The sequence below is a fragment of the Diabrotica virgifera genome, chromosome 5, assembly GCF_917563875.1.
Source record: "Diabrotica virgifera virgifera chromosome 5, PGI_DIABVI_V3a".
Taxonomy (NCBI): Eukaryota; Metazoa; Arthropoda; class Insecta; order Coleoptera; family Chrysomelidae; genus Diabrotica; species Diabrotica virgifera.
Window position 1 is genome coordinate 193,345,052 of NC_065447.1, and position 27,600 is coordinate 193,372,651.

General features: G+C 32.0%; 1 protein-coding gene across 1 annotated transcript in view; it reads left to right on the top strand.

Annotated features, from left to right (window-relative positions):
* Positions 1 to 27,600, top strand: part of LOC114341755 (uncharacterized) — a 262,233-nt gene that overhangs the window by 110,449 nt on the left and 124,184 nt on the right. The window contains exon 7 of the mRNA XM_050652139.1: positions 14,304 to 14,459. Within this exon, the coding sequence (XP_050508096.1) occupies positions 14,304 to 14,459 (156 nt within the window). The remainder of the gene's footprint in view (positions 1 to 14,303; positions 14,460 to 27,600) is intronic.

Below are 27,600 nucleotides of genomic sequence, written 5' to 3' on the forward strand. Positions count from 1 at the left end.
TTACAATTACTGCAGGTCATAATTCATAATCCCTCCGCTACTGATCGGTCATAACACTATCAATAACACTATCTGCATATTTCTTTTTAATTTTTAAGCATAAACAAAAATGTAGATAATATGTAATAAACAAAAATGTAATATGCCGACAAGTTGAATTTGAGGGTGATACGACATTTTTATCGATCACGGTTTTAAGTAACATGAATCATTTTTCGCCTTATTTTTCTAATAATGTGTTTTTGTAAAGGCATAACTTTAATTATTAATTTCGTATCGCCGCTTATTTAGTCTACCAAAAGTTATCAGAATTTAATGACAAAGACAACGCAATTTTCACTCGGGGTGTTGACTATGCTAATATTTTTATTTATCATAATAAATTGTATTTAGGTACATACCATCCGTATTCATTTCAGATACGTCCATCTCGCAAACAAAAACAAGTACATAAAAATAAACATCTGGCGGTGAGTCACGCGGCCCACGGCCCAAGAAAACTGTACGGCGATGACAAATGTTCCCAAGCGAGACCTGCGAACGCATGCACTGATAGTAGGATGCGAAAAACTGTCTACGCAGTTCGCCGGTGCAGGTTGTGTCTCGCTTAGGATCAATTTGCGCCGGGGCTAAATCCCTGGCTTTTACAATTTATAAGCACAGAGACGAAGAATATAGAAGAAAGTGGAAAGGACACGGTCACGTATCTACTTTCTTTTCGTCTAGGAAAAGGTCCGAAAGACAGTTTGGAGTACTCAAAATCTGCGTATAGATGAAAAGAAAAAAGACAGTTTTTGTCTTTATTTGATTCAGAGTTGGACCACCATCTCCAGACAGCTGTTTCTCTCTCGTCAGGCTTTATCAATGGAGCTATGTAGTCACAACTCTGAACCAAACACTAACGAACTGTCTTGTGAAAATTACAACCAACGTAATAATTTAACTTTGAGGACGCAAATCAACGACATCTCTTGAATTGTATAAGACTTTTTTGTTTTAAATGTTGCACTCAATCCATACGTTTAAGGAACGTCCTATTTTCCGAGACACCATGTATAGTGACTACCGAGTGTAAAGTCAATATAGAAAAGTAAAATGTAGTGACTTGTTGAGATTGTTGTAAAATTTTTGAGTGTAAATCAAGCTTTTAAAAAGGTCTCTTTGATTTTTAAATATATCATAGAATTATTAGAGTTCATTACCAAATCAAATTCGATCGTGGAAGTTCGTTTTCCTTCTGCGAAGTTCTTTTTTACATGATGTCCGTCATTTTCTGGAGTCAGTCACGTAAAATGCAAAATGCAAATATTTAGTGGAACATTTTAGGTCACACGCGGAAATCAGGGCAGTATTTTCTCAAATTGACTTTGAGACTATTATTTAGGATTTATCGCTGACTCATAAAATTATACCGAATTAAAGTTACGTTAAGTTTTATATGAGTTAGTCACGGTTGACACCGTTTTTATATAATATTTACTTCTAGAAGCAAAAAGGAAAAAAGTAATATTGAAGTGTGTCAATCGCGCAACCACTTATAGTCCGTTCTTTAACGGTAAAATGTTGCAAAACTTCTAAATTTTAAAGAACCGCTTGGACTGACATGAAATTTGGCATACACATAGCTAACAAGTCAAAGGAAAAAAGTGATATTGTGCCGATATGTGCTTTTGCCCTGGGGGTGGTTTTCACCCCCTCTTGTGGGGTGAAAAAATATTCGTCCGAAGTAAGTCCGGAAATGGATAAACTGGCTAATTTTAAGTAACTTTTGTTCTATAGAGTTTTTTCACTAAGTCAATACTTTTCGAGTTATTTGGCAGTGAATATGTTCATTTTTTTCAACAAAATAACCACGCTTTTAGACGGTTTTTCGCAAATAACTCAAACAGTAAGTATTTTGTCGAAAAAACATTCTTAGCAAAAATATAGCCTGTAAAAGATTTAAAAAAAGGGTGTATATATCACGTCTCTATACCTAGTAGAATCAGAGTTATAGCTAATGAAAAATAGGTTCATATTCCTCAAATTCCAAATGGAATACTTTAATGTGAAATAACCAAAAATGAAGTACATTTCGGGGAAAACTTATTACAACTTGTTTAAAGTGTTTAAAAAAATCTTCATTTTTGTTTTATAAAAAAAATTTCTGGCATCAAAAGTAAACAAGTTACGCTCAAAATAAAGTTAGTCCCTTTTTGTTTTGGTAAAAAAATCGAGAAAGTCACCCCCTAATTAGTATCTTAAATGAACTTAATCGTTACGACTTCACAAGTTTCTTGACTCATGTATATATTGTTTATATGATCTGTAAGTTTCATCGGTTCAAAGTCCTTATTATTGAAAAGGCTGTAGTTAAAAGGGGTTGAACGAGTCATTGATCACGAATGTATGCAAATTTAGAAACACCAAATCTTAATCAATTTTTGTCTAACAGAAAAACAAAAAAAATACATGATATTCAGAAAATCAATGCTGACTGTTGTTGTTTTTCCAGATTTCTGGTATCTCTAACAATTTTTAAGTTATTTTGAAAAAAACACATTCTTCAAGATTAAAACTTTCTAAAATTTTACATTGAAACTAAATTTTTTCAAAAATAAGCACTTTGAATCAATGAAACTTACAGATCATATAAACACAACATAAGTAAAATAATTTGTGGAGCGGTAACGATTAATTTCATTTAAGTTGCTAATTAGGGGGTGGTCTTCCTGATTTTTTTTTGCCAAAACAAAAGTGACCAATTTTATTTTGAGAGTAACTTGCTTAAATTTAATGATAGAAACTTTTTGTAAAAACAGAAATAAAGCATTTTTAAACACTTTAAAAAAGTTATAATGGGTTTTCCCCAAAAAGTGCTTAATTTTTTGGATATCTCACGTCGAAATATTCTATTTGAAATTTGGTGAATATGAATCTATTTTTGATTGGCTATAACTTTGGTTCTACGAGATCCACAGACCTAACGCGTACACTACTTTTTTTACGTTTTAATAGCCTATATTTTTGCTAAGAATGTTTTTTTCGACAAAATACTTACTTTTTGAGTTATTTGCGAAAAACCGTCTAAGATAATTGCTGAAAGATTTTTTACTCTAGCATAAGCGGTTCATATGGTATAAAAGGGGCAATTTTAAAATGTAACACCCTGTAATTAAAAAATAGGAAATTACCCTTAAATAAAACCTATACGAAAAAATCAACCACTTATTTGTGATTAATTACCGCAGGGTTTCTTCTTGATTTCCATTACAGTTAGGGAAAAATATTTTTTTAAAAACATCTTTTTTAAAAATTTGTCATCTTTGAGGCGCCACCCCCGCTAAAGGGTGGGTGATAGACATATGCTGTCTGAAAATAAATAATAGGAAATATAGTTCTCTTCATTTTGCTATCAAGTAAATTTTTTGCAAAACGTACAGGAAGGGCTACGTTTCGCAAAAACCACAAATTACCCTTTTTATAGGGATGAAAAGGGGGGTTCCGGGATGAAATTTTTTAAGAAAAAGTAAGTCACATAATAAGCACCCCTTGATATACCAGAAAAAAAAATAAATCTGGACTTGTGTCCATTTTGCTAGGTTCAACCTCTGTTTCCTACACTAAATGCTTAAGAAATTAATATACAGCGTCTTTTCAGTCCAAAAGTATCAAAGCTTTCCAATTTTGACTGCTAGCTTCATAGGATTAATTTATTCATAATATTTTCAATCGATATCTGATTTATTGAGTTACCGAAAGTCAGTCCAATTTACGGTACCGAAACCTCAGACTGAAACAATTAACAATTTTTTCTACAATACTTTAATTACAATTTAAGAAATAATTTAAAGTATTGCGTACTATCAAAGATTTGAACACATTTAATAGGTATAATATTCTTAAAGGTAGGGGAGCCCAAGCAGGGAATTTTGCAGTTACTCGAATGCGCCAGAAAATTACATGGGGAGAAACCTTATGAGATAGGGGTACCTAATGTGCTCCTACCGTATATGAACTCTTAATACAGGAGAGTTCGTTAACGGGGTCGGAAAAAAATCTATCCCTAGCAAAACTCGAAATCGTCATATAAAGATAAGGTAAGTTAAGTATATGCAGAACAGTGTATATTTCAATAATCTGACGATTTGAGCGGGACCTAAGGAAATGGATGAGTCACAAAGTTTCTTAAAAAAGCGAATATTTTGCGAAATGAACGTCAGCTCGAAAAACTGAAAAATACATGTTCAATATTTTACAAAATCTATCGAATGATACCAAACACGATCTCTCACGGAGCGGGGTTGGGGCTAACTTTAAAATTGTAAATAGGAACCCCGCGATATTTCCCGAAATGAATATCAGGTCAAAAAACTGAAAAATACGTGTTCAATATTTTTTATAAATCTATCGAACGACATCAAACACGACCACCCACGGACGTGGGGTGAGTGGTTACTATAAAATCTTAAATAGGGGCCTCTATTTTTTTTATTGCAGATTTGGATTCCTTGCCGAAAAATAAGTAACTTGTATTGGAGCATTTTTTTCGAATTACGGATAAATGGTGCTATCGTTGGAAAAACCATTGTTGCAAATGGAAAATTATTGTTTTGAAGCTATTTCCTTGTGGCATTTTCTTGATTAACCATTTAGATGGAAAATAAGCCACAATTAAATTGAAAAAATAATTTTATTAACGTTTCGAAGCCCAAACCGGGGTTCATTGTCAAAATACTACTAAAATTAACAAAAATGTTGTTGCTAAGTAAAAAAATTCTTTTAATAATTTATTTAATCTGACTCATTTATATTGGCAATTCAGACGTATATTATACACTTTAAAGTAGAAGACTTTAAAATGAGATCGCCAATATTTTTGAGATGCGTTCCTGGGACGACTTTACTAAAAGATAGTTCATTCGATTACATGAAATCAATCCCAACTCTAGAATATCCGTCACAAAAAAATCATAGCATGTGATCTGTCTTTAAAAAGACAACCAAATGCAACGATGACAGTAAAATTCTCGCGTTAGAGATTCCATAGTAAATCACGAGGGAAAACCAGGAAAAAACCTCGTGATACTATACCGACATCGTAAATATTTGGTCTTACATTTAATTTACTTTCAAAAAACTAATACCAAATTTTGACTTTAATATGTTTAAATTATAAATAATATTACTAATACATAGATGTACAATAAGTAATACTATAATATAAAATTTGTACTAACTCGATATGTGATTGACTTACTAATCGTGGTGTTTTCTTTCTATTGACTTCCTCTTTCAGTATGGGTAACCACATCCTACTGCATTCTACCCAGGAATTTGCGACACAATTGGTTTCATTTAGCATAATTAGAGCCGCTTCTTTGATTTTTCTCTTTTTACTATCTGATTCTTTCAGGACTATACTTGAATCTCTCCACTGAACTCTATGTTGATTATCCCATGCGTGTTGACATATTTGAGATCTATCAAATTCTGTATTTTTAATATAAGATTGATGTTCACTTATTCTAACGTTTAATGGTCTTGATGTTTCACCTAAATAAAATTGTTCGCATTCACAAGGTATTTTATAAATGCAATTCTTTGTTTTTTCTTGTTCATTGTTAGGTTTAGTTTTAGATAGAATAGATCTCAATGTGTTTGTTGTTTTGAATGTTGTTGAAATGTTGAATTTATTTCCTATTGTTTTAAGTTTCTCGGATAGTCCTTTTATATAATATGGTATTGATATTTTCTTCGTATTATTTCTTGTGAATGTTGTAGGATCTCGTTCTAAGTTGTTCTATTCCATTCGATCCAATCTTGACAATTCCTTATTTATAAACCATAAATGATAATCTTTTTTTTAATAAAACAGATGTTAACAATAATTGTTTTTTTTTTCTAAAAATGAATTTTCGTTAGAACAAGTAATTTTGGCTCTATCATATAAGGATTTATTGATTCCTTTTTAACGTTGATGTTGTGATTTGATTTGTAATTGAGATGTCTGTTGGTGTGTGTTGGTTTTCTATACATTTTAGTCTTTCAGTTGCATTTGGTTGTCTTTTTGAAGACAGATCGCATGCTATGATTTTTTGGTGACGGATATTCTTGAGTTGAGATTGATTTCATGTAATCCAATGAACTATATTTTAGTAAAGTTGTCCCAGGAACGCAACTCATAAATATTGGCGATATCGTTTTAAAGTCTTCTACTTTAAAATGTATAATATACGTCTGAATTGCCAATATAAATGAGTCAGATTAAATAAATTATTAGAAGAATTTTTTTACTTAGCAACAAGATTTTTGTTTATTTTAGTAGTATTTTGTATTTTGACAACGAAACCCGATTTGGGCTTCGAAACGTTAATAAAATTATTTTTTCAATTTAATTGTGGCTTATTTCCCATCTAAATAGTAATCAATGGAAAAATAAATTAAAAAATGAAAAGTCCTCACTAAAATAGTGTAACAAAATAATCAATGACCGACCCTTGTATAACAGATCCCATCTCCACATACACATTCCACGTGGATCTTTCTAGATAAGACGCGATGTAGCGGGACGGAAGAAGAGAAATTCCCCGAATATCTGGACAATAACTAGAGATGAGCGTCGATTGTTTCAGTAAATAACGACTGGGCTATAAATACGGATAAATTTTGTAAATAGAGTTAGTTGATAATATAAATTCGATCTGTAACTTGTATAAATAAATTCGTATAAACGAACCGAGAGTATTATTTTAAACCGTAATCACGCTACAATAGAAAACTTAACTTTTTTTGCTTTAAGGATCTAATGTTCGCAACTTAATAGTACCCCATAATGCTCGAGTAACTGCAAATTTAGCATACTTGCCTCCCCTACTATAATGTTAGACAATTATAATGCTTTTATTCTACCAAATTCAGTTTTCAAACTTTTGTATACATCTATTTAGGTGCTGATTTATATCCTAGATATTCACTAATCTGATCCACGAATCGAAAGGCTATAATTTCATTTTACTTTTATTTTTCATCGTATGGCTACTAACCCCAAAAGGTTATTCAACTTATCAGCAATGAAAGTGTACACCACAACGTCTAAATATGTACGATACATTGCGGTTGAATGACAGGATTATAGGGTAATCGAAAATTCATGTATCGATATTCATAGAAAGCGTATATGAGTATAACAAAATAAGTAATTATATAAGGTAGATAGACTTTCCAATTATATTAGATCAGGTTTAGTTTTTGTGAGTGGATTATAATGAAAATCGTGGGAATTTTAAACATAGTGTGTATTAATAATTAATACGTGACAAGTAGTTCAGAGTCAGAAATAGTTCAATTAATTAGTAATCATGTAAACCAACCCTTGTCTTCAAATTCGCAGACATCACAAATATGAATATGCTGCAATGGAATTGTCGTTCAGCAGTAGCTAATAAAGTAAATTTAGAATATCTGCTATATCAAAATCAAATTTCCATAGCATTACTCTCAGAAACCTGGTTTAAATCAAAATACTATTATAATTTTAAAGGTTATAATTGCTTTAGATCAGATCGTGCAGACGGGTATGGTGGAACTGCCATTTTATTAAAATCAAACATAAGATGTGAAGAAATAAATCTTAAAAATAGACATCCTTTCACTCATAAATGTATTTCAGTTCAAATTTTTCGAAACAAAAATCCTATTACTATTGTCTCAGTATACATTGAACCAAAAACCCAGATATCTGAAAGACAATGGTTGGAATTCTTTACAGATATTCCTAAGCCTTTTATTATTGGTGGCGATTTTAATGCCCACAGTATCGCATGGGGCTGTGAAATTGAAGACAATTATGGTAAAAAACTTTTAGAAAGTATTGATCATTGTAATTTGATATGTCTGAATGATGGGTCGCCCACATTAGCAACTAGTAACAGTCCATCTGCTATTGACTTAACATTTTGTACTCAAGATCTTTCAAATTTTTTAACGTGGAGTGTCTTACAAGATCCTCATGGATCCAATCATCTTCCGATTATCATAAACATGGAAACAGATAATACAACTTCATCTCCAACTGAAAACTTTCATAAGATCTGGAATCTTAACAAGGCCGATTGGGACTTATACACCTCTGTACTAGAAGCTGAAAATTCTCCCGGTAATTATCAACAGTTAATAGCAAACATCAATAAAGCAGCCAATTTAGCAATACCGAAGTTTTCATCTAACGTCATACATAAGAGACAAATCTCAAACCAATGGTGGTGCGAAAGTTGTAAAACTGCTGCTGATAACCGTAAAATTGCATACGGAAAATATAAACAAAACCCTACAAGGAACAATTTATTTGAATTTAAGAGACTTGATGCTGTCGCAAAAAACTCTTCAAGCAAAAGAAAAAACAGAATTGGATAGAGTACTGCGAAAGCCTTAACTCCAAAACAAAAATCAATGAAGTATGGAAGAAAGTAAACGCCTTTAAAAACCGCAAACAGTCCAACAAGTTTCCAATAAATCCAAATTCAAGCTGGCTAGATGAATTTCATAATAAAATATCTCCTCAGTGGGTACCCTCCCAATATTTTCCAGAATACAGCGAAACAGTTTCAAGGGATAAGTTTGGCTTAGAACAACCATTTAAATTGTGGGAGTTAGATCGAGTACTTAGTCAACAAAATAGCAGTGCTCCAGGTAAAGACAATATTTCATACTCCATGATATACCATATACCACTTCAATATAAAATATCATTATTACATATTTTTAATGAAATTTGGAATGACACGTCACAAATTCCAGAGAGTTGGAAGGAATATATTCTAATACCTATTAAAAAACCTCGAAAACCAGAAAATTCTTATAGTTCATATAGACCAATATCCCTAGCTTCTTGCTTCCTAAAGACGTTAGAAAGATTAATAAAAAATAGAATTGAACACTGGTTAGAGCAAGAAGATATTTTCCCAAAATCTCAATATGGATTTCGAAAATCAAAATCAACTCAAAATGCGATAACTTCCTTAGTCTCATCTATACTAATAAACTTTACTGATAATGCGTATACTATGGCTGCTTTTCTAGATGTCTCTTCTGCATTCGATACCGTTAATTTGGACATTATGTATAAAAAACTAGTAGACATTGGTTTTCCCATCAACTTAGCTAGATTTCTGAGGACACTGTACACTAATAGATGGACGGTTTTAAAAATCAACAATTCCATCTCCACTCCACGTCTTACAAATATAGGACTACCACAGGGTAGCATATTAAGTCCAATGTTATATATTTTATATAATATTGATTTAGAAAATTGTATTAATAGCACAACAAAGATTATTCAATATGCTGATGATGTAGTAGTTTACACATCCCACAAATCATTGGATATATGTAAAAATAATTTTAATGTCTCAATTAAGGCTGTTCTTAATCACTATCAAAATATTGGTTTAGCAATATCAGAATCTAAAACAGAAATTTGCATTTTCTCCAGAAATCGTCAAATTCCACAAGGTCATTTGGCAGTAGGTCAAATTCAATATCCTATTAAAAATTGTATAAAATATCTCGGTACTTATTTGGATAGAAAACTTCTATGGAAGGATCACATGCATCATATCATAAAAAAGTCTGAAAATGCAATGAATATTCTACGAGCCTTTTGTAGAACTAATTGGGGTGCCGATCCAAATATAGCACTTTTATTTTACCGTACTATGATTCGTCCTATTTTCGATTACAGTTGTCATCTGTATGGAACTGCTGCAAACACACATTTGAATAAATTAGAAATACAAAAAAATAAATGTCTTCGACTTTGTCTTGGATATTTGAAGTCTACACCCGTTAATGTAATGGAAGTTGAGGCGATAGAACCACCCCTGGAATTTCGACGACAGTTTTTAAGTGATAAATTTATTACTAGAGCTATAGGAAAAAATACAAACTATCTGCAGGATATACATAAGTTATCAATTTTAGATCTAACTCATAAATATTGGACAAAGAAAAAATGTCCCCTTCTTGTAGATAGTTACTTGAAAATATCTCAATACCGAAGTACTTTCTATACTTATGAAAATCAAGCTTCACCTATGTATTCCCATATACTAGAAGAAATTTTCTCAAAACAAATTAATACTTTTTTTATGGATATTAATTTAAATCCAGCCGTTTTTCAATCATTTATACTTCATAAATGGCCACATTATCAGTTTTACTATACAGATGGATCCAAAGTACAAAACAAAGTAGGATGTGCAATAATCAATATTCAAAGTGGATTTAAAAAATTATTCAAATTGCCTTGTGAATCATCGATATACACCGCTGAAATGATAGCGATACTTTTTGCTTTAAGACACATATTTAGTAACGAACCCTATAGCTGCATAATATTTACAGACAGTAAGAGTGTCGTTGATAGACTAACTAACGTACATAAGTACCAACAACTCAATCATATAGAACTGGAAATTATGACTCTTTATAATAAAATTGCAAATTTAGGAAAAAACATCATTATATCATGGATAAAGGGACACGCAGGCATTAGGGGTAACGAAATAGTAGACAGGCTAGCCAAATCCGCCCTAGAAATAGGCGAAGAACTTCCCATGAACTTACTACCCATTTCGGATATTGATATTATTAGTAGACGACACCAAAAAGAAAATTGGCAAAGGTATTATCGAAACACGAGAACTGGTAGTAATTACAAACAAATGCGACCTGAAATTCCCATTAAAAGATGGTTTCATTCTGTATCAAATCGCCATTTCATAAGAGTTATAAATAGATTGAGATGTAATCATGCTCTTACCCCCCTTCATATGTACAGTCTGGGTCTCACAAAGTCACCTAACTGTGAGTGTGGAAAAGAAGGTAATCTACTACATATTCTCCTCGAATGTTCACATCAATCAGTAAATATAAACAAATTTTATGATAATCTTAATATATTAAAAATTCCACTTCCCGTCTACCTGAACAATTTGATTTTTTCTGAAGAGATTAATATATTAAAAACAATTTACGAACATATCAAAAATTGTAAATATAGATTGTAGCAATAAAATTTACCCTGTATTTAAGAAATTTTGTTAAAACAAAGCAGGCATGTTTGTTAAAACAAAACAAACATGTTTGTTTTGTTGTTATTTTGTTTTAAATCCTGTAGATTTAAGTAATTATTGTATATTATAATTGAAAAAAGAAAAGAACAAAAAAAAAAGAGAAAAAGAAAAGAAAAAAAACAAAAAAAAAATAAAAAATGCAAAAAAAAACAAAAAAAAATAAAAAATGCAAAAAAAAAACTAAGAAGATGTAAACCTCCGCGAGGATGAATCGGGTTTACGTCTTAGCGTAGTAAAAAAAAACAATTTATAAAAAATAACAATAAAAAAATTAATAAAAAAAAAACAAATAAACAATATAAAAAAAATGCAAAAAAAAATACAAAAAAAATAAAAATTTACAAAAAAAAATGAACAACCAAAAGAGAGTATTATTTAGATAATAATTGTAGATAATAATGTTAGTTTGTTATGTATTTAGAGTTAGAAATACAGAAAAAATTCCTCTGATTGAAAAATCAAATTTGTTTGTTTTTAAAATAACAAAATGTCTGGCTAATTGGCTCGGCCAAGGCCATCAAATTCACTCAAAAAAAAAAAAAAAAAATACGTGACAAGTAGTTGTACAGCATTGTACAATAGGGAACTTGCAAAAATTTTAAATTTGAAGAAAATGCAAATCACAACAGAACGTAGTTTAAAATATATTTATAACAAAGAAAAAAAGTTGTTTTTGTCTTTCGTTTTTCCCCTGAAAACGATTAAAATCGAGAGAAAATTTAAATTGTAGCAATAAGCTCAAAACATGTCCTCATTGGTCGTGACGTCATATCAATAAAACGTTTGAGGTCCTTGCCATTAATTCATTAAGTTTGATATTCGCAGTTTTATAAATCTTTAGATACTTGCTGTGAACTATATTTATATTTCATAATATTACATTTTATAGACAATTTTTGTCTATAAAATTGTATTTTTACATACAATAGACAATTTTTGTAAAATGACCGAAGAGGGGTTTTCTAAAGGGCAGTATGGTAACTTACCCATTATGAACATAAATCTTTATTATTATGATTAGCTTATTTTAATTTTATAGTAAAATCAGTTCCAGAAAAATATTGTAGGGGTGAATATTCAATCTGTAATGTACATTTAACAAAATATACCAAAAGTTATATTTTCTTTTCGTTCAAAATACAATTGATTTATTAAAAAAAGCTATTAAGCAGACAACAGACATTAAATACTTGTAATGGTTATATTTGTGCTGGTGGAAACATCAGCTGTGTAAATGATACAGAGGATCGAACCAAGTACTCTCCTTTGGAGTACGCCAGACCTTATTTGGTGTAGAGTTGTGTGTTTGTCTTGATACTTTACATGAAAGTGTCTATTTTGAAGGTAAGATTTGAGGATAAGGAAAATGTTGTTCGGTAAACTTTTTCTAATTTTGTATAATATTTCATCGTGCTAAACTTTGTGAAGGCTTGGGCGATGTGTTCAAAGGCAGCAGAGCAGTATTCTTGATTTTCAAAGGATTTATATAAATATCTATTTTTTATAACTTAGTGCACTTGTTCGATGGGGCATGTTTCGCTCTAAATCAAAACTAATGCTTAGGAATTAATTGATTTGATTTCAGAACTGGTTTTATATTTTCTCTAAAAGTAATTTTTCTAGTAATTTTGCCATAGCAATTGCTTATAGGCTGTAGGATGTTGTTTGCTATAAGTTTTCCTAGATTAGAGATTAGCATAATTTGTGCTACCTTCCACAAAATCAAAAAGTTCGTTGACCTTAGAGTACGGTCAGACAAGCGATAATTTACAGCGTTTTAAGAGCAGTAAAATGAAGCGCGAAAAATGGGTCCCGTCCCATCCTATGTTGCTATGTTGCGGCGCGATATTTTACAGCTCAGTCCGGTCATCCACTACACTCACCGTGGGACCTATTTTTGCCGCTTTATTTTACTGCTCTTACAGCGCTGTAAATTGTCGCTTGTCTTCCCATAGCCTAAAACATCATTGTATATTTGTGTCAAATAAATACCTCAGTCCCTTTTACGAAAGTTCTTTCAGAATTGTAGCACTAATTATTAAGTCCTGCAAATTTTTTTGGGTTCAACATAGTATAGATCTTGGATAGTGGATAGACTAATTTAAATAGTGGATATACTTGCCAAGGGTGCTACTACAACAGGGGAAACGATAGAAGAACCATTAATGCTAGTCACTGATCTACAACAATGGTTTAAGGAAAAACAAATGGAGCAATGGCAACAGGAATATGATACATCTCTTAAAGGTATAAGATTTCATGATATCCAACCAAAAATTTATAGAAAACCGTGGTTTAGCGATACTACAAATCGGCACTACATTAAAACCTTAAATAGAGCAAGGAAAAAACATGGTTTATATCCAGTCCACAAAAATAAACTAGGGTTGGCCACTTATCAAAACTGCACTTAAGGGGAGTTGGGTACATTAGAGCATATGACTTTCGATTGCGCAAACTTCCAGGTGCTGAATCAACAGTTGTACAAGAATCTAAAAAGAGTAGGTGTTACTCTCCCCACCAATTTAAATTCCATTCTATGTACACGAAATATAAATTTGTATAAAAATGTTTTTAATTACTTAGAAAATATAAAAATTAATATTAAAAAGAATATAAAAAAAATCCAAAAATATATATATAAAAAAAAAATAAAAAAACAAAAAAAAAATCACAAAAAAAGCAAAAAAAAATCACAAAGAAGGCCTAAACCTCCGAGGTGTTAAATCGGGTTTAGGTCTTAGCGCTAAAAAAAAATATTTTAATATCCATTAGTGGTCTAGTATAAGTATTTAGTAATAGTATTTAATATTAGTATATATTTTTAATGTAAGGTATGTAATATTTGTATGTATTTATTAGAAAATATAATGTATATCAGTTAAAATTAGGAAATTGTGACTATGAAAAAGATAATATAAAAAAAATTGAGCAGGACAATTGGTTCAAACCAAGGTCATACATCTAAACACAGACACACACACATAGTATAGATCTTATGACATGGTTACTGGTAAAAGTTTGAATAGGTAGTTCCAGCTGTTATGAAATCCAATATTTTTATTATTTACAAATTTTTTGTCGATAAATTTAAATTAAAACTACACACTATAATGAAATGGAAGTTAGGTTATAATTTAGCTATGGCTAATCTTTTTCCTATGTATAATAATATATTTTTTCTAGGACAATTTGTGGAATAAATCTGAAGCCCTGGATAATCTAGTGAAAATGCTTAAACAACCTGGTACCTGTGAAAACTTAGAACCGGGACCGGCCGCATTATTATTTGAAGCTTTGTTTGCCTGCCAAAATTTTGACAAACTTCACTTTTTAGCTGATGTGAGTATTAAACTTAACTCGTTCTCTGAACGAACTGAACAATCTGTTGTTTCGTTTTTCAACGAAATGTTTATTTATTTATATTAGTGTTCCTCCTATCTGAATATGCAAGAAAATTTTTCGTTGGAATTTTACCGCGCTGGACAGGCGAGAAGTGAGATGCAACCTTTGGATCTCCCTCGGCTTTCTTTGCTCCAACAATTCGTTGGTTTGCAAATTTTAGAAACCACGAATGTGTTTTCTGAAAATTGGTCCCAATAAAGTTTTATTTTTAATATTATTTTAATTTTATTAAAAAGAAAACTTTCGCTTGTAAAAGTAAACTCTTATCACTTCCAAATATACTTTTTTGTTAATGTTTGCGTTGGTATTACTGACAACAAAGTACAAAAATCCACAAGGAAGAATTTCCTGTAGCAGGCTGTATACTATTAATTACAAAAATTGAAGAAAAATCTTCCGTGTAAAAGGTATATTTATTTTAAAAAACCCCAAAAAGGGCTACAAATACAAAACATAACGTTTTCGCAGGAAGGTGAAAGCCAACTGGCTCTGAGAAAGACAGAGAATTCGACTCAACAACCCACGTGCATCGTGGAAACTTAAATAATGCCTTAGGGTATCCTTATTAATTTCATCAATCGTCAAGATTTAGCATATAACATTTTAACCCATGTATTTTTGGTGGCTTAGCATGTAGAGCTTGCAAAGAACACTGATGATGCTCTCTTTAGAGCGAAAACGTTCTGTTTTGTATTTGTAGCCCTTTTTTGGGGTTTTTTAAATAAATATACAGTGGAACCTCGATAACTCAGATTAATCGGGACCGCGGCCGGTCCAGGTTATCGAAAATCCGGGTTAGCCGAAGAATATGGTAAATTTCATAAAATACGGTATACTTATAGATAAACTCCGTTATAATTGAAATAACATGAAATATATATGCACAGTACACATCGAAATTACTAAAAACACGCAAACACCAACCTAATCAAACGGAAGCGAACAATACAAGACTGCACTACACACAATACAGTCACAATCGGAACGATATTATGTTATTTAAGAACAGTGATCTTACTTTTGTTTAAGTCTAAGACCATTGTTTAAAAAAGAATTTTTTAAATATTCTTTTTAGTCTTTTTTAAACAATGCTAAGACAGTTTGAAATAAATACTTAAAGGAAACAGGTGCCTATTGTTTCCGATTTCCGAGGCAATGAATGTCGCTCTGCCATGAGTCATTTTTACTATTGCACAGTTCAAATTACACAAATACACATTATCTCTCAAATATTATATTACAAAATATGTACATTTTTATGGTTAAAATGGTTAAAAGGTTATCAGGTTATCGGGGGCTGACTTATCGGGGTTCCACTGTACCTTTTACGCAGAAGATTTTTTTTCAATTTTTGTAAGTATAAAAAGGCTCATATGAATTTGAATGAAAATGAAATGTCTAGCTCAAATTATTTGGACCATTTTCAATGGGAAGGTTAGGAAAAGTGTATGAACGTAATAGGAAATTTTTAGATATAAATTGTCACTCAGCAATAATAGGAAGTATACAAGTTAGCTGTGTTAACCCTAATATTGTAATATTACCTCCCTGTAAAATATATAAATTGGTATTGAAAAAATGTACGAAAAAAAACACAAAGAAAATTAATTGATTGGTTGACTTACCTGTTAAGGAAGGACAATCATAATTGTCCTATCTTACATTTCGAACATTTGTACTAATGGTAGTGGCATTTTCTGGCCGCTGATCACAGTTTAAAGAAGAAGAATAAGAAAAAAGAAGATATCAGTCTTCTTGACACGTGACGTGCGCACATCACTGTTTTTTTTTTATTTTGATCGCACAAAAACGGGTGGGTTCGAAAGAATCAAAGGGAGGGAGCGTACAAATGTTCGAAATGTAAGATAGGACAATTATGATTGTCCTTCCTTAACAGGTAAGTCAACCAATCAATTAATTGTCCTTCACATAACATTTCGAACATTTGTACTAATGGTAGGCTGTTGAAAGATTAAGCAATATTGTGCGATAATTAAACAAAACTACATTCCAATCCAAAAATCGATACTTTACATTTTTTTTTTATTAGGAACTTTACAAAAAAGAGTGAATGTATTAGAACAATTAAGAGTAATGTTTGTAAATAATAAGAACATTAATGTTATTATGCAATAATAATAACATAAACATATAATTACAAACGTATAACAAACAATAAACAAACGCAGAAGCATACATGGACTAAACAGACAATATAGTTTTTGCAAATAGTCCGTAATCTTGTGCTAGAGGTTTATTATAAAAAATATTAAATACTTGAGAATTTTCTTCACTCCCGCCGTCTCTCTAATAGTTTCTATATTTAATCCAGCTCTAGCTCCTGCTGACGTAGATGCTTGTCTAACACTATACCCTTTAAAAATATTGGTGTCTGTGTTACATAATTTTAAAGCATCTTTTAGCCATCTACTCAAAGTCTGCGTAAATGCTGCTTTATATGTTTCTTTTTTTTTATTGTTATAAACAACTTGTCCTCTGATTGAGGACGAATGATTTTAGAAATCTCTAAATAGTGACATAAATTCGATGTTACACACAACTGTGGTTTTTCTTTAAAATAGAGAAATCTTAAAATAGGTTGATTTTTAATTTTCGAAGAAGTCTTTATCCTATCTGGTATCAAAATCGCAATTTTATCTTGATCCATGAAAATATTTTTAATTTTTATTAGGGATGGGGTTTGCAACCTGTGAGCTGTAGTCAGAGCAATCAACATTACAAGTTTGTAAGTAAGTTCTTTCAAGGAAAGACCTGTGAGAGGAAATAATGTTTCTAAATAAAATAATACTGGTTGAGGGTCTCAAGTAAATTGATATTTGGGCAATGAAGGTTTGAGATTATATATACCTTTGTAAAATTTTTTAAACATGTTTTTATGATTTTCTGGTATATTTATTATCAATGCCAATGCAGATCTTTATAGAGCTATATGTATATTCCTGATCTACGATATATTTAGTAAAATTAATAATATTTGATAATTCATAAGCAAAAGGGTCCATATTTTTTCTATACTATACCTCCACCATCTCTTGAAAACTGTATCATATAAATTTAGTGTTTTTATTGTAATATATGCAATCATAATTGCGATGGAATGCTCAGGAATACCTTTTCTTAAAAAAGCTTGCCTGACAAACATGCGATATTCAGGGTAAGATGTTGGTGTCCCGGATATGGAAGCCTAAAAGGGTTCAAAATTAAATTTTTATCAGGTCCTAAAATTATCTTTTTGCCTGATATCAAAGGTTGGTTACCAAGGCTGCAATTCCTACTGCTTTGTCACATATGATTTTTTCTAAAACTCTTGGAATAATAGTAAAAGATGGAATAGAAAAGCATAAAATTTTAATCCATGCCAATTTAGAGTGAAGGCATCAACTTTCTCCGATTCGGGGTCAGGTTTCCAAGATACATACCTTGTACATTTTTTGTTAAGATATGTGGCAAACAAATCGATTTCTGGAATATGAAGCTGTTTAAAAATGATATTAACACAAATATCACTTAAAGAATACTCTGTTCCTATTTTCAAAGATCTTGACTCTGAATCAGCAATAATATTTCCTTTTGTACTGATATAAGATGCAAATATTTTTAAATTTCTATTTTCACAGTATTGTAAAATTTATCTGCAAATGTTGTTAAGATTAGAGTATTGCACACTCCCCATCTTGTTAATACAAGATACAGCTGTTGTGTTATCTATTCTTAGCAAAATATTACAATTCCTATATTCCTTGGAAAAGGATTTCAAGTCATTATATGCTGCCAATAGCTCAAGTACATTTATATGTAGTTCTCGCTGTCCATAACTCCAAAAACAGTTTTATTATCATTACAGCATGCTCCCCATGCTAAAAGAGATGCATCACAAAATATTTCAAGTACATAATCAGATTCTTTTATATTTTGTTCACTAATTGGTATGTTATATAACCACCAATTGAAATCGTTTTACAAGTATTTAGGTATAGTCATTTTTGTGTTAAAACTATTAGTTTTAGAAGGAGCAAGCCACTTTTCTTTTTCTAAATTTTTTAAGTATAATTTTCCATATTTAACTGAAGGACAAACTGCTACCAACTGACCGATTAAAGCTGCAAATGATCTTATCGTACATGTACTTTTATTTTTGATGGTCTGAATACTATTAATTATTTTTTCTTTTTTGTCAGCAGGTGCAAAATATATCATTTTATTAGAATCAAACGTAAAACCAAGAAAAGTTATAATTTTTATGGGTGAAAGTATACTTTTTCTTTATTTATAGTAAATCCCAGGAGGAAAAAACATAGAACAAGTTTCAACAATATTTTCTTTAAATTCTAAATATGATTTTGAAATCAGTAAAGTGTCATCTAAAAAAATGACAGAAGTAAAGCCTCTTGTTCTTAGATTGTTTAAGGCTGGTTTTAAGGTTTTCGTAAATATTAAAGGCGAGATATTCAAACCAAATGGTAAGAAGTTGAAATGATATAGAATATTTTTGTACTCCAATTTTAAATATTTTTTTTTTTTTAATTTTCATGAAGAGGAATAGCAAAATAGGCATCTTGTAAATCTACTTTTGCCATAAAGCAACCCTTGAAAAATGAGCTTGAGAACTGACCTATAGTCTTCCAACTTAAAATGTGGGGCTCCTATAAAGCAATTTAACTGTTTTAAATTTAAAATAAATCTATGACTTCCGTCTTTTTGGGCACTAGAAAATATGAAGAAAGGAATTGCTCTCTTGTATGCTAAGAAGAAGAAATAGCTCCCTTATTAAGTAATTGCTTTATAGCTAAATCATACGACTCACTTGGGTCTATAAAAAACTTTTGGTGCTCTCTCTTGAGACGGTGTTGTTTTAAATAAAATATTAAAACCTTGGACCCAACTTAAAACTTTGTTGTCTGAAGTAATCTTTTTCCGGTTTTTAAAATAATTAGCCACATTTTCTGCTGATTTTTTATTTACCTTTAGTATGACCTCCTGGTTGTTCTGGTTGGGTTTTGGTGCTGTTGTCTGCTCGACTGTTTGTATCTCGATGTTGGTTGAGGATGATTTGGGTACTGGCTTTGTCGAAATCTTGATCTGTTCGAGGCTGGATTGAAGTTTAAACTCTGCTGATTGAAGTTGTTAGATTCTGGAAGAACTCTTGTTGGATGCTCAGTGGAAAAAACAGCTTGGCGTTGTGGCGCGGTCTTCGGATAAAAAGTGGCTTTTTGGGGCTTCATTATAGAGCTGACTTGAAAAGCTGCTGATCTTGTATATTTGCTTTCTTTCAACATTTCAATCAAATTCTCTCCAAATAAATATTTATCTATAGGTTGCTCGTCTAATAATTTTTTAAATTTTAAATTTAATGAAGAACTGAGCAAAAATCTTCTGTGCAAGGACATCTTATAAAACACTTCTATATTGAAGTTTATGGAATTGGCAATTGTTTCGATATTCCTTTTTTCGTTTAATCCTAATTCGACCTCTTTATAAAGGGACATAATACTTGCAGCTAAAATTGTTTGCCTAGTTTGCAAGTCTTTATCTTCCCTAATTTTATTTTTATCTTTTATGGCAGATAAAATCTCAGAATTTAACTGAGGTGGGCAAAGTCTTTCGCAGTTTGTAGCAGGTAAGAATTTTTCTGTAAGTTTACCCACAATACTTTTGTCTAAGCCTTTGGAAAGGGAATAGTTTAGCCTTTTTGCTACATCTGGCAACATTTCAGAAGCATTAAGGTTAGTTTTTAATTGGTCTTCCCCAATTAAGTTAATCATATTTAGAGAAATAGATTGTTTTTGTTTAGGTACCTCTCCAATGAAAAAATCTTCTGTCTGTTGTTGTGACTCCTCAATAAGTACTGCTGGTTGTAGATCTTCACTTGCCCTAAAATCTTCAATTATGTTTCAGTTATGCTCAAAATATGCTAATCTTCAGTTATGCTCAAATTGCATTGGATCTCATTTTCTGTATTATTTAGTGAAACTGATGGGCTATGCACCTCCACAATGGTTTCTGTAATATTATTTTTAATATTTTGACAAAACCAAACAAAAATTTAGTGTATGCTAAAACTTGCTACGCTTGAAAAGTGAAATCAAGGTAAAATGTACAAACAAATATTTAAATAAATATTATGTATTCTATTTTAAATTTCTGGGCTATTATAAAATACCTCTGAGAAATAGGAGCATCTCAAATAAATCATAAAGATTTTCTGGGCTATTAAAAAGCTTCCCTAGTATTATTGTTTGAAGACAAGCCAAACACAAATTTTGTGTAAGTAACTTGCTATGCTTGTGATGTAAATTCTAAGTAAAATGTGTAAAATTAGTTAAATAAAAATATATTCCATTCTATACTTCGGGCTACTATAAAGTGCCTCTGAGAAATAGGAGCATCTCAAATAAATCATAAAGATTTTCTGGGCTATTAAAAAATACCCGCTCCCCTAGTATTATTGTTTGAAGACAAGCCAAACACAAATTTTGTGTAAGTAACTTGCTATTCTTGTGATGTAAATTCGAAGTAAAATGTGTAAAATTAGTTAAATAAAAATATATTCCATTCTATACTTCTGGGCTACTATAAAGTGCCTCTGAGAAATAGAAGCAGGTCAAATAATCATAAAGATTTTCTGGGCAACTTAAAAGTACCCTCTGATTTATTGTTACATCCTTAATTATTTAGTCTGTATTACTTTGGGCTACCTTAAGGCACCTTTATTGAGACAAACAATATAATTTTTCTTTGCAAAATGTGACGTTTTTGCATGTCATTTATGTTAACACATTTTCTACGAAATAAACATTATCAGGAAAACCCGTTCAGTCCGGCAACATAGTGCCTGTTTTATATTCGAACAGGAAGATGGCGAAAAACAGGTACTATGGCAACAGAAAAATATATTGATAACAACAAAATAAAATACTCCATGTTTGAAGTTGATTAAAATTGTCACTTTGTAAATAATTAACAAATATAGCTGCTCTATTTATTCACGCTAAATTTAATTTAACTACCATAAGCAAATTAAAAAAATATCATATAAATACCTGAGTCCTTTTCATCCATTGCCTCTCTCAACTTTACCAATTTCTGTTGTAACTCTTCATATTTCCGCCGCTTTCGGGATAAACAATCACTCTTTGATGTCACATCACACCTTTTTGGCATTTTAAACGCTTTTTAACAATTTTTATAAAATTATTTCTAACACGCGTGTGATCAGCCGCGCACAGAAAAAAAACAGTGATGTGCGCACGTCACGTGTCAAGAAGACTGATATCTTCTTTTTTCTTATTCTTCTTCTTTAAACTGTGATCAGCGGCCAGAAAATGCCACTACCATTAGTACAAATGTTCGAAATGTTATGTGAAGGACAATAAAATATATAAAATCGAAAAAGGTATTAGATGAAAAAAATAAAAAAAAGCAAAAATGTAATATTAAAATAAAGGAGAAAAACATGGTATTAAAAACAAGAAAAATGAGGTAAACAAAGGTAATAACAATTTAAAAAAAAAATAAAGAGGGCCTAAACCTCCCAGGTGTAGAACCGGGTTTATGTCTGCGTGGTGACAAAAAATTAATATTTTAATATTTATTAGTGTTTATTGTATGATATTGTGTTTATTATCTATTGCAGCTGAATGGCTCAAGCAATCCAAAGCCATTACATAAATAAATAATTGGACCATGACCCAATCAGTGATAAATATTTTTAATTATCAAATAAAATTTTTTTCTGATAATTATATGATCAAGTCTGTATTTATTTAATGAATAATTTATGATGTTGGATGGGTGACTTAATTTAGTAACTTGTCAAAATGGTTCCCGGAAAGTGTTTATCTAGGTTTAGTGTTTATCTAGTAGAGTGTTTATCGGAAAGGGTTGTCTGCACATAAAATTACTCAAAATTTTAGCATTTCCCAAGGAAATGTGAGAAATATAATTTCATCTTAAATATTCAAACCTATACATACGTATCTCTTTAAGCCAAGAAATACCACACTACTTCTTACAAATAAACAAAATAAACAGTTTTTATGAGCAAAAAAGCACCGAAACTGGCTTCAAAATCAACAGGATTCAGTTATTTGGAGTGATGAATCTAAGTTTAAGGTATATGCTGAAGATACCTTGGACAGCAAGAAAAACTAATGAAGAAATACTAAGGAGGGTCAACAAAGATAGAGAACTGCTAAAGACTGGTAAACATCGAAAAATGTCTTATCTGGGACATATAGTGAGGGGAAGTCGATATAAAATATTACAACTGATCCTTAAAGGCAAAATAGGGGGCCGTAGAGGTGTAGGAAGAAAGCAAGTTTCTTGGTTAAAAAACATTCGTGAATGGACTCAGATATCAAACGCAGGACAATCATTCAATATTGCAGAAGATCTTGAAGCCTTCGCAATGGTGATGGCCAACGTCGGATAATTCTGATATGGCACGTGAAGAAGAAGTTAGAGATACATGAAGTAGAGTAATTCGATCAGAGAAAGAATATCACAATTTCAATAATCAATAATATCACAAATAAGAATTGTTCTTGCCTCAAAGGGAAGGTTAAGTTCCCGGTATCTGTGATAGTCTGAGGATTTATGTCCCCTTAATGAGTTGGACATCTCCTTCTCATTGACGACACTGTCAATGATGATAAGCGATGTAAAACTACTGAAAAGTATTTTACAAGAAGAAATAGTGACTTCCATTAATAAAATTCAACTGTTATATGGGGGATTTGAGAGTCACACAGAGAAGAATGCAGTGGTCCATGTTAGGAATAACATGCGAGATAGAATAAAAACCGATGAGATCAGGAGAAGAACCAAGGTGACTGACGTCATTGAAATGATACCCAGACTAAAATGGAGGTGGGCATAACACATAGCCAGAATGACAGATGGCCGATGGACAAAGAGGTTATTGTAATGAAGATCAAGGGAAGAAAAGAGAAGCGTCAGTCGACCGCCGACAAGATGGAGCGACGATTTAATAAGGCTAAATAAAAACTGGATGAGGGCGGCGCAAGATAGATAGGGTTGGAAATAGAAGGAAGATGCCTATGTTCAACAGCGGACCTTTGAAGCTGGATGATAATGGGGGAATTATATTTCAACAAGATGACGAAGCCTGACATACAGCGAAATCCGAACATTATGATTGCAGAAAACGAATATTCGTTTTCGAGACTCTTTGGCATCTTTGAACTACACTAATTCGCAGAATTCCTTAATTAAAGGGTAAAGTTCAGGAAGCTTCAGGATAACTTTCAACCAGATGTGTGCCAAACATTAGTAGGTACTGTGCCACAAAGAATTGATGACCGTTTAAAACGTAAGGGTGACCATACAGAGTGGTAAAGCTGACTAAATATTTGACCCAAATTTTTTTGCCACACATTATTTTTGCCTTTTTGTTTATTTTTTAGTTAGTGTATTAGTATACCAAGAATTGGTGAGCCAATATTAACGCTCGTAGAATAACAAATAATTCTAACTTAAAAACATTTCTAGATAGATCATAGTGTTCTTAAAGTTATGATAAATATAATGCCTTCTGTGATTTGTTGTATATACATCTAATTAGCTATAAACATGAACTAGGTACTTCTTTTTATTTTTTTTTCTCTATTTTCGCAATTTTAATCCATAATGGCCAGGCATGTATTTTTAAATCATTTTGATAGGATTTTCTTGTGATTCTTATTAAATTATCTCCAATGTATACCAATGCTGGGTATAAAAAATAATGGAAATATTTGTCCCTTAACGAAAAATTATACACGATAATATAGTATATTGTAAGTGATTCCACTTTTCAGAAAATATAGACTGTAAACAATGATTGCCAAATAAAAAGCGTTGTCGTAGAAAACTTTTAATGTTGGTAAGATGATGTTGGTAAGATTACAGCTAATATATTTAATTTATGAGTTTACTTTCACGTAGAAATACATTAGTTTTTGAACTTAATACATAAATGCATTTGAACCCATACGTTAACCTAGTAAATTTCGTATATTTGTAAAAATAGAATTTTGTATATTTTTAAATAGAATATGAAAATGTGCGGGATCATTTTCATATACCAACTCTTAATTTATTAAAAAAATGTACTCGTATCTACCATCATTATCAAACATGCTTTGAATATTATAATTAAGGCTATCAGAGCAATAATAGTGGCCTAACCCACAACCCACAATTTTACCAAAACGCTTTTATTACATTAAAGTTTTCCCTTATATAAGTATTTTCAGATGCAGAGTGGCACAAGCATTGGTTGCTTACTGGATCTACTTTAACATCCTATACTAAATTTACAATCAAGATTCAGTAGAAAGAAAGAAACCAAGACACGTTAGATAGGTACTAGTAGAAGCACTCCCGAATCATAATTTACAAAGTATAATCTTTGGAAATCATTATTTAGGATCTAGAATGTATATATATTGTAATTAATGACTCGGGAGTGCTCCTAGTATCATTTAACTTGTCTTAGTTTGTTTATTTCTACTGCATCTTGAATAGACGGAGACACAGATCATTACTTAGTCAGAGCAAAAGTCAAATCCAGAATATCTAGCCACAAATACAACAAAACAACAATGAACTCACAATGGAACATGGGCGAAATGCAGAACACAGAGAAACATCAAAAATATATAGAACAACTTCAACAAACCTTGAACTCTGAAACAGTTTACAATGATATAGAAAAGCTGTGGGAAACGACTGCCGAAATAATAACCAAGACAGCTAACAAGATCTTTGGAAGGAGTAGGCAGAAGAGGGCAAAAACATCGTATGAGGATGAATGTCGGAAACAGCTGAAAAATAGACAAACAGTAAAGAAGGCATGGATACAACTACAAACAGACAAAAGTAAAAAGGAATACGACGACCGCCGAAAAGAAACTATGAAGAGAAATATGAAGCTATGGAGAGAAACCGACCCAAACCAGGCTCCAGAGAATTCTATAAAGCAATATCCACTGAGAAAAGAGGACATAGAACCAATTATATCCATACACTGAAAGACAGGTTATATGATAAATACAAGGCCATATGATAATATCGACGATAAAGAACTAACAGAAGAATGGAAAGGGTATTTCAGGGACCTTCTAAACATCATACAGAAAGAACAGCACAAAGAAGAGATCTATATAACAGCAGACATGCCCGTGGAAAATTCCTCTTTTGACGAAACCCGAGAGGCCTTAACTAAGCTGAAAAATCACAAAGCGCCGGGTACGGACGAGATACCAGCAGAATTTCTGAAATGTGGTGGAGAAACACAACATCGCCAAATCCACCAATAACACAGATATAGTTAGAAGAAAGGATACCAGCAAGATGAAGGGAAAACATCATAGTGCCCATCCACAAAAAGGGGACAAAACAAAATGCGCGAATTACAGAGGAATTTCACTCTTAAACACGGCATATAAAATCCTCTCAAACATCATTCTTAGTAGACTAACCCCTTATGCTTAAAATGTCCTAGGAGAATATCAAGCCGGTTTTAGGGCAAACAGATCCACAATAGATCAACTATTCACGCTGAGACAGCTTCTAGAAAAGGGATGGGACTATAACAGACCCATACACAATCTCTTCATAGACTTACGACAGGCATATGACAGCGTAGAAAGAAGCCAAGTATGGAATGCCATGGCGGAGTTCTCAATACCAAAGAAACTCATTCGGATGACTAAAGTCTGTATGGAGGGTGAAATATCAAAAGTACGTGTAAATAATAAACTGTATGGCAGCTTCGAACTCAACAGTGGACTCAAACAGGGTGATGCGTTATCTCCACTACTTTTTAACCTTGTATTAGGTTCCGGGGAGAAAATCAAGAGGACGATCACCAACTAGATGGTCTGACCAAATAAAGCATTCAGCTGGAAACTCATTCTGCGAAGCTCTTAGAGTAGCTGAAGATGAACCAATGGAGAAACATTGTTAGGAATATTGGAAGAAATCACGATCCTCAGTAATGGGGAAACGACAAAAGAGAGAGATTAGGGAAAGCCATGAGGTCGGCCGAAATAAAAAGAGAACTGCTATTGGTTCAAGGTCCCAAGTTATTACTAGCATACGCAGATGGCATTGATCTCGTTGGAGACTCCATCCTATCCAAAAAAGCCATTTTCAACAAGGTGGAAGAAGCAACAAGCGAAGTAGGGCTGAGGATTAATGAAGAGAAGACGAAATATATGTGTATAAATAGAACGACACGAAGAGAGAGGATAGGACAAAATGTGACGGTCAACACCTTCAATTTCGAAAGATTACAACGTTTTAAGTATCTGGGAGCCGTAATCACAGCTGAAAACGATGTTAATGAAGAAATAAAAGACAGAATCCAATCAGCAAATCGCTGTCTATTCGCACAAGATAAGCTTATAAAATCAAAAAATCTTACAAGAAGTTCCAAGATCAAAATCTATAAATCCATCGTCAGACCTGTACTAACATATGGTTGCGAAACGTGGACCATGACCAAATCAAACAAAGAAAAGCTCAGACGTTTTGAACGAAAAATACTTATAAAAATTTTCGGACCTCACCACGACATTAACACAAACCAGTATAGGATTAGAACCAACTTCGTGACATCGATATTGTCCAAGAAATTAGATCACAGCGACTAAGATGGGCAGGCCACATGCACAGAGTTCATAACGAGAGACTTGTAAGACTTGTATGGGAGGAGATTCCTACGCAGAAGACCACTCGGACGTCCCAGAATGCGATGGAGAGATAACATCCAAGCAGATCTCCGAAAAATGAACATCCCATTTGACACTAGGTTGATGGAACATCAGAAAAATTGGAAGAAATTTATACAGTTAGCCAGGACCCATCCAGGGTTGTAGCGCTACGTGATGATGATGATGATGATCCTGATTGTAAATTTAGTATAGTTTAATTGTGTTGATGAGTTTGTACTATCTACGGGTGCATTTATCATAATTCGTGATGAATTCACATGTACCCTGTTTCAACACAGCACAGATTTTCCTGCTATAACACATTTTAATCATACAAA